The 8940-nt window shown below is 37.1% G+C and overlaps 1 protein-coding gene across 1 annotated transcript; it reads left to right on the top strand.

The window, feature by feature from the left end:
- The first annotated feature begins 1151 nt into the window (after positions 1-1151).
- Positions 1152-3194, top strand: LOC127082217 (uncharacterized). Its single transcript, XM_051022462.1, has 5 exons — positions 1152-1349; positions 1521-1947; positions 2104-2222; positions 2346-2808; positions 2947-3194. Exons 1-5 carry the CDS (start codon positions 1152-1154, stop codon positions 3192-3194), a joined length of 1455 nt encoding a protein of 484 aa, XP_050878419.1.
- Positions 3195-8940: the final 5746 nt, after the last annotated feature.

Genomic DNA, 8940 nt, shown 5'->3' on the forward strand with positions numbered 1-8940 from the left:
GTTGAAATATTTACAAATAAGACTTTGTATGTTCCTTGAAAATGATAAAATAAAATAAAAACATTGCATTCATGCATCATTTGCATCACAAGTTTCTTGCATTCTAGCCCTTCAGCCAGATGTCTCATGATCTTCATCTTTATATCAATCAAGCTGACGTATCAGTACAACACTTGTGTTAATCATCAATGCAAGATGAATCAGTTGGAAAAAGAGAACCGTGAACTCAAAGAGGAAGTTGCTAGACTTACTACTCTTATGGAATTTCTCATCGCAGCTCAGAGCCATGCGGCTCCGATTCCTGCAACTCCACAATAACGGACAGTTATCCCCGAGACTACTTCAAAGCCCGTGTCTTGACTCCAGTCAACCGACTTGAGCACTCTATGCCTGCCAGATTCCCTTGGGGAATTCCTTAAAATTATGTGCCTGATGGTTATGCTCTTACCGTTGCTCCTATGTCGGCATCTCACCCAATCATGTCTACTCATTCTCCTGTTGTGCATGTCATGCCTCGTGTTGAAGAGACTATCTACCATTCTAAGTCGTCTGATGGCCTATATATGTATGAGAAGATGGATAAAATGAAGGATCAGTTTCAAGAGCTGAAGAAGGAAATGAAGACCCTGAGGGGGAAATATTTGTTTGGGAATGGCACTTCTAAGCTCTGCTTGGTGCCCAATGTGAAGATCCTTGTTAAGTTCAAGGTCCCTAACTTTGAGAAATACAAGGGGAACACTTGCCCTTTTAGCCATCTTGTGATGTATGCCTGCAAGATGTAAATCCAAATAGACAATGAACAGTTGCTCATTCATTATTTCCAGGATAGCTTGACCCATGTCGCTCTTTGTTGGTACATGGATCTGGACAGTGCTAGTATTCGTACTTTCAATGACTTAGGTGAGGCCTTTGTCAAGCAGTATAAGTACAATGTGGATAGGGCGCTTGAATGTGACCATTTTCGGTCTATGTCTCAGAGGGACAAAGATACATTTAAGGAATATGTGCAGAGATGGAGAGAGTTATCCGCTCAAATCAGTCCTCCATTAGAAGAAAAAGAAATGACGAAGATCTTTCTCAAGACTTTGAGTTCATTTTACTATGAGCGTATGATTGCTAGCGCTTCCAATGATTTCACTGAGATGGTGAACATGGGGATGCATTTAGAGAAAGGTGTCCGTGAGGGCAGATTGTCTATAGAGGAAGCGTCAACCGGTAAGAAGTACGAGGGTGGTTTCTCAAAGAGGAAGGATGGAGAAACTAATCTAGTGACTGTGGAGAGGCGAAGGAAGCCTTATGTGAAGAAGAGTTCTAGATCTCAACATCATCAAATGTCTTCTGTTATTCCAGTGTTTTCCAATAATTTTGTCGTTCAATCAGCAACAGTCCAACCTCAACAACAACAACAACAACAACGTACTCATAACAACAATCAGCAAAACAACTATGAGAAGAAGAAGGTCACGTTTGACCCTATTCTGATGTCTTATGCTGAATTGTATCCGTCTATTATTGTCAAGAATCTAGTTCAGCCAAAAATTCCTCCGCAGATGCTTGAACCTATGTCGTGGTGGTATAAGCCTGATCAGCATTGTGCCTATCATCAAGGGGCACTAGGCCATGATATTGAGAACTGTTATCCGTTGAAATATGAGGTTCAGAGGTTGGTAAGAAGTGGGATAGTGTCCTTTGAGGACCGTGCGCCAAATGTTAAAGCCAATTTGTTACCCGCCCATGGTAACTCCAATGTAAATATGGTGGATGGTTGTCCCGGTGAGTACAAAGTTTATGACGTCCGATATATCCGAAGATCTTTGGTAGAGGTTCACAAGACTTTATGTCAGATTAGTGAATGTGAGCATGATCATAAAGGTTGTATCATTTGTAGTGTCAATTCACATGGTTGCGTGATTGTGAAGGGGGATATTCAAAGGTTAATGGATGAAGGTATGATTCACATTAATCAAGCTAGAAATCTGGGTGATGACGTGAATGTGATTGTTCCAGTTTTCAAAACTCCTGAATGAGTGGTGATTCGATATGATAGCAGTAAGAAGAGCAATAGATCAATATTATCATTAGTGATACGGTTGGCGGGCCCAGTCCCGTATGAATCTGATAAAGTTATCCCTTACAAGTATGATGCTACTATGATCAAACATGGGCAAGAGGTTCCTCTTCCAGCAACTACTTCAGTAGTAAGAATTGTTGATGTTGTCAAGGTGATCTGAAGCGGTCGAGTGTTCAGTCCGGTATTCCCGAAGGCTGTTGACAATGCCGTAGTTAGAAAGAAGGTCAAGGTAGTTGTTCCTTTGTTTGATCCTATTAACACTCCAATTTGTCAGTCTAGTGAGTCCAATGGTTTGAAGAGTAAGGATGATAATGATGAAGTACTCCATCTGATAAAGAAGAGTGAGTTTAACTTCATGGAGCAGCTACTCCAGACGCCCTCCAAGATTTTTGTTTTATCTCTATTAATGAATTCTGAAGCACACCGTGAGGATTTGCAAAAAGTACTTGAGCAAGCCTATGTTGAACATGATGTTACGGTTGATCAGTTTGATCACATCGTTGCTAACATTACTTCGTGCAACAATATGAGTTTTTTTGATGAGGAGCTTCCAGAAGAAGGTAGGAATCATAATCTGACTCTCTACATATCTATGAACTGTAAGGAGGACGCCTTATCCAACGTCTTGGTAGACACTAGTTCATCTTTGAACGTTCTACCCAAGTCTACCTTGGCTAAGCTATCTTATAAAGGAGCACCTATGAAATATAGTGGTGTGATTGTGAAGGCGTTTGACGGTTCTCGCAAAACAGAAATTGGAGAAGTTGACCTCCCAATTAAGATTGGTCCGAGTGATTTCTAAATTACTTTCCAAGTAATTGATATCCACCCGACCTATAACTCCTTATTGGGTAGGCCATGGATTCATGAAGCAGGTACTGTCACGTCAACTCTACACCAAAAGCTCAAATTTGTCAAGAATGAGAAGCTTGTTATTATTGGAGGTGATAAGGAAATGTTGGTGAGCCACTTATCATATTTCATGTATGCTAAAGTCGAGGAAGTTGTTGGAACTCCGTTCCAAGCTTTGTTTGTGGCTAATATGATTCAGAAGACTGGGGCATCCATGTTTTCTTTGAAATATGTGCAAGAGATTGTTCAGGCTGGTGACACATATAATTAGGGTCGTGTCGTGGAAGTGGTTGAGAACAAGAATCGAGTCGGTTTAGGATTCAAGCAAGGGTCGTTCAAGAGAGAAGTCAAGGTTATCCAACAGATTTTCCATAGTGGAGGGTTCATTCACAAGGAAGAACAACACTCAGCTACAATCCTTCATGAAGATGAAGATGAAGAAGAAGATAGTGCCAACTTTGTAACGCATGGAAAAATTTGCAACAATTGGGTTGTTGTTAATGTTCTTGTTTTAATTCATCTTTCAAAGTAATATACCTTATTGTTTAAAGAAAAATCCTTCTCTTATGCCTAAGGGAGAAGTGAAAACATTGTCAGGCATTTTTAATTATCATCAATAAAATGCGATTTTATTCATCCACATTTATGTTTGTTTTTACTTTTTGCTTATTTTTTTTCTTCTGAAAATGGTAATCACAAAAAACATAAATAGAAAATAATTTTTCGCATGTCTGCATAATACTTGTTTGCACTTCATATTTCTAAAATCAAAATATCAAATCACTATGTAGGTTACTTCTCAAACCCATTGAAAATAATGACCATACTCCCTCTCGAAACTTTGATTTCCATGTGTTCAAAGCTGAGGAAGAGAATGATGATGAAGACGTTTCTGATGAGTTATCCTGTTTGCTTGAGCACGAGGAAAGAACTATTCGGCCATTTGAAGAATAAATTGAGTTGGTCAACTTGGGTTCCGAAGAAGATGTCAAAGAGGTCAAGATTGGGTTACAGCTTCATCCAAAGGTTAAGAAGGGGTTGATTAAGCTTCTTCTGGAGTATTCTGATGTGTTTTCTTAGTCTTATCAAGACATGTCAGGTCTTGATATCGATATTGTGGAGCATAAATTGTCGTTGAATCCAGAATGTCCGCCAATCAAGCAGAAGTTAAGAAGAACTCATCCTGACATGGCAGTGAAGATCAAGGAAAAAGCAGATTGATGTTGATTTTCTTGTTACCTCTGAATATCCTCTTTGGGTGGCTAATATTGTGCCTATTCCGAAGAAGGATGGTAAAGTACGCATGTGCGTCGACTATAGAGATTTGAATAAAGCTAGTCTTAAAGATGATTTTCCTCTGCCACACATTGATATGTTGGTAGATAATACAACTAAGTTCAATGTCTTCTCTTTTATGGATGGATTTTCCGATTATAATCAGATAAAGATGGCACCCGAAGATATGGAGAAGACCACATTCATTACGCCTTAGGGAACATTCTATTATCGAGTGATGCCTTTCGGTTTGAAGAATGCTGGTGCAACATACCAAAGAGCCATGACCACTCTTTTCCATGATATGATGCATAAAGAGATTGAGGTATATGTTAATGATATGATTGCCAAATCAAGGTCTGAAGATGAGCATGTTAAGCACTACTTGAAGTTGTTCCAATGTTTAAGGAAGTACAAACTCCACTTGAATCCCAATAAGTGTACATTTGTTGTCCGTTCTGGTAAGTTGTTGGGCTTTATTGTCAGTGAGAAGGGTATTGAAGTTGATCCTGCCAAGGTCAAAACAATGCAATAAATGCATGCAACCAAAACTAAGAAGCAACTCAGAGGTTTTCTCGGCCGCTTGAACTATATTTAAAGATTTATATCGCATATGAATGCCATATGTGCGCCTATATTCAAGCTCCTTTGGAAATATCAGTCTTGTGATTGGACCAAGGATTTCCAGAAATCTTTTGACAGTATTAAAGATAATATGCTTGAGCCTCTGATTCTGTCTTCGCCTGTTAAAGGAAAACCATTGATCATGTATTTGACTGTGCTTGAAGAGAGTATGGGTTGTATTCTTGGTCAGCAAGATGAACCTGGTAAGAAAGAATATGATATTTACTACCTTAGTACCAATTGTGAGTCTCGGTATTCTATGCTTGAGAAGACATGTTGTGTTTTAGCTTGGGCTTCTGTAAGACCCCAATTTTGACCCTAAGATCCCTCATGCAATTCCAGCATAAGCATTAGCATTGGGATCATACCTTGGTATCCTCATTACCCCTATTTCATTGGGTTTGTTTTGGGAGGGATCACCAAGCACTTTGTGATTGTATCATACTTGTATTTTATCATTTTACTAACCAAAATACCAAAAATATGTATTTGCATTTGCCTAACTATTTTGTAGGAAGGGCATGATTCCATTGATTCATCAAGTTCACATCTAGGGTTTGAGACCCTCATGAACAAAGATCACAACTAAGAATTGATTCAAGAATGGTTATGAGTATCATATTTGAGTCACAATGTTCTCTACATGTTATATTGATCAAGTTTTCTTCAAGAGTTTGAGGTTGATTTGCCTTGGAAGCCCTAGTTTGACTGGGTATCTTGAGTAACTTCTCCAACAAGCTATCTCACCAATTGATCAAATTTCTCAAGGGACACTTCAAAGTTCATCATCTTATGCATATATGATCTACCATTAGCCTATAAAGTCAAGAGAATTTGAAGTTAGCAAGTTGGTTGATGGTGGTTGGCCAGATGGATTTATCTAATCAAAACTGGGTCTCCCTAGACCCTATCTCCTACACTTTTCGCCATATGAAAATGATTCCAAGATAAAACTTACTCTAAATGACATTCCAAACAACTTCCATGTTGATACCTAGATCTAGTTTTGCTTGGAAAATCATTTTCTATGTTGAAACATTATAGATCATTTTGTCTAAACCCTAATTTGAAAGTCAACTTCCCCAGGCCATAACTTGCTCAATTTTTATGATATGAAATATTTACAAGTTGCACAATCCAATTCAATATGTCTACTTCAGCTTTTATGTTTGGAGTGGGAGCTAATTCAACTTTTTTGAGTATGTGATATGAGGTTACATTATAGGTCACTTTTGACCTATACCATTGATCAAGTGATTTTTCCAAACTTTAAAAATGCATAACTCTATCATTTCAAATCCAAATGACATGAAATTGGTGACCATTTTTAAGGTATTTGAGAGAGATACAACTTTTATGAATACACTTTTCTCATTTGAAGCTAATGTAAAAAGTTAAGCAAGGTGGAATATTGAGACATATGGCTTGACACTTAGAAAAATTTTGATATGTCAAAAATTTCCAAACTTCCACCTTAAATTTATCTAAGTTCCAAACTCCAAATGAAAAAGTGTTGAACATGAAAGTTGTTCCTCTTGATCTCACATTTCCAAAGAGCTCAAATTCATTCGTTTTGGACAAGGAATGCATAGGCTGGGCATGGTATGAACAGGGTGACATCACTTGGCAAGGATCAAACTTCAAATTCAAATGCACACTTGCCTTGCAATCCAAACTTAATTCAGACTATCTAACATTCATTTGTGGACTTATTGCAATGATCTCATGGACCTGTACACGCCCATGCACCCATGTATCACCATTTTGCCAAATTTGGAAAGTGATTTCAAGTGTGCAAATATCAATGATTTCAGCTATAAATAGAGCTCCAATTGCTCAGAATTTCACACACATTCGCGCCAGCTTTGATCCCCCATCTCAAACCCTCACTTTGCAAAGGATAAACCTGAGAAATTCTTTTGAATTTGAGGTTGAATTTCCACTATTTTGAAATTCAAATCTCCAGGAATCCACATCCTTGTAAGCATTCAATCCTTCTTCTGCAAGCAAGTGGAGTGAGATCAAGCACAAGCAAGATCAAGATCAGTTGAATCTAGATCTCCATTGAAGGTATTTTCCAGAAATTTTGAACTCTTCGATTCTCTCAAATTCTTGCTCAATTCTATTGATTCTTTGGTTGTCTGAAGTCCTACCAATGTAGGCAAGAAGATTGAGTTGATTTTAGGCCAAATCGAAGCAACTCAATTCATGTACCTCAAATTTCAACTCCATGTATCTCTCGATATACTTGGAGTTAGAGTAAATTGAGGTCAGATTCAAGCTCAGTGCCATTTTTACTTTAAAATCATGTCCCTGTTTTTAATTTTGGTGATGGTTGATGGTGGACCAGTCCGGTGAGGTCCACCGGAGAAGAAGACCGGAGCTACAACTCCGGTCATGCGCTGGCATGTCTCCCAGCCACATGATCTTGTTAATTTGTTTTAATCTGGAGCGTGCATTTTGATTACCAATGTTGCCACGCGCTGACTTGAGACCATGCTGGAATGCGCATTTTCCACCACTTGATCTGCCACCTCAATTAATGAGGGAGATCAAGTGGTCCATGTTTTTTCTGATATTTTAATTTTAATTTTAATTACATTATTTTCAATAATTCATATTAAATTCAATATTGATCCAAAAAATATGGGACTTTCACCAAAAAAAAGTCAAATATTTTTCTCTTTCATATTCTGAATTAAAATTATTTTTTGGATCATTATTAATATTTTTCATGAATTAATTGATTTTGCATTTGTTTTTAATTGTTTAAAAATATTTTTAAATGTCCAAAAATTCTGAAATTTTTTCTCCAAGGTCCTTTGACCTTGTTTGACCTATGATAATCTCATGGCTATTTCTTTGGTGTTTTAATGAGATTTTAGGAATTGGACAAACCATATTTGATTTAAACGCACTATTTTAATATTTTTAATTTGAATAAATGCCAAATAAATTTGTTGACCAATTGTGATGACTTGTTTATGTTTAACTCTTGTTGTTGGGCCTTGGTCAAAGTTGATTTGACTTTGTCAAATTAATATCATTGGATTTAGGGGATTGATGTAATGTATATTTCATCTCCCAAAATGAATGGATGATATTGATTTGGTAAAAGTCCTCCTTTGACCAATTTGTGTTTTGATCCATTCCCTTCCCACTTCATCTTATTCCCTTTCTTCATTCATTCATTTTTGGCCTATGACATCTCAAAAGTCCTAATGCTAGTTGATTGAAAAATTGACATGAGTATGGATGAGATTATGCCATACCTTTGCATATTCTTTTTTTTTTTTTGTGGTATGTTTCATGGGCATAGTCCTTTATACTATGTCTCTAACATGCATTAACACCAAAATTCTATTGCCCGATCTCAAATAGTTGTGACTTCTACATAAGTCCAATTACGATTGCTTAACATAGCGCTAAATTTGTGACATAAAAGGCATAAGCATTCTAGTTAGTGAGATTGTAAGTATCCTCTCTTTCATGGTATTGTGTGGAAACTTTGCCTTCTTTCCTTCCTTTGGAAGATGTTTTGGTTCAAGGATTCATGCTTGTGATAAGTGGGTTGAGTATTCTCCAAAGAATGTCTTGAAATAAAGCAAAAGCAAAACAATAATAACTCCTAATCAATTAACTAGTAACTTTTAATTTCAAGCTTTTACTTTAATGCAATTTACTTTTAGCACTCTATTTCATTTACCATTGTTCATATCATTCTAATTGTTTATGTTAATGCAATTTTCACTTTGTCCATTTGTACCATATTGTGTGATATATTTTGTTTGTGTATACTTTGCTTGTTTGTGTGGTCTTTGACCATTAATGTACATAATAATAACAAAAACCCTAAAAAACTTTTGAGTGGACTGATGGCTTGATCTTGGACAAATGGACTTAGAATCTAGGCAACTTTCCTAAGCTAAAGGACTTGGCCAATGCAAACTTGTTGAAGAACCAAGTGTTTGCAATTTGAGATTCATCTGATAAATCTTTGAAGACCTCTCTAAGTTCATCTGCAACATGATCATTGTGAAGCTGTTATTTTGAACCTGTGACTTGTGGAATTCATCTGTTACATGGGTTGTTTTGGAGAAGATCATGGAATGGATAAG

The sequence above is a fragment of the Lathyrus oleraceus genome, chromosome 5, assembly GCF_024323335.1.
Source record: "Lathyrus oleraceus cultivar Zhongwan6 chromosome 5, CAAS_Psat_ZW6_1.0, whole genome shotgun sequence".
Classification (NCBI taxonomy): Eukaryota; Viridiplantae; Streptophyta; class Magnoliopsida; order Fabales; family Fabaceae; genus Lathyrus; species Lathyrus oleraceus.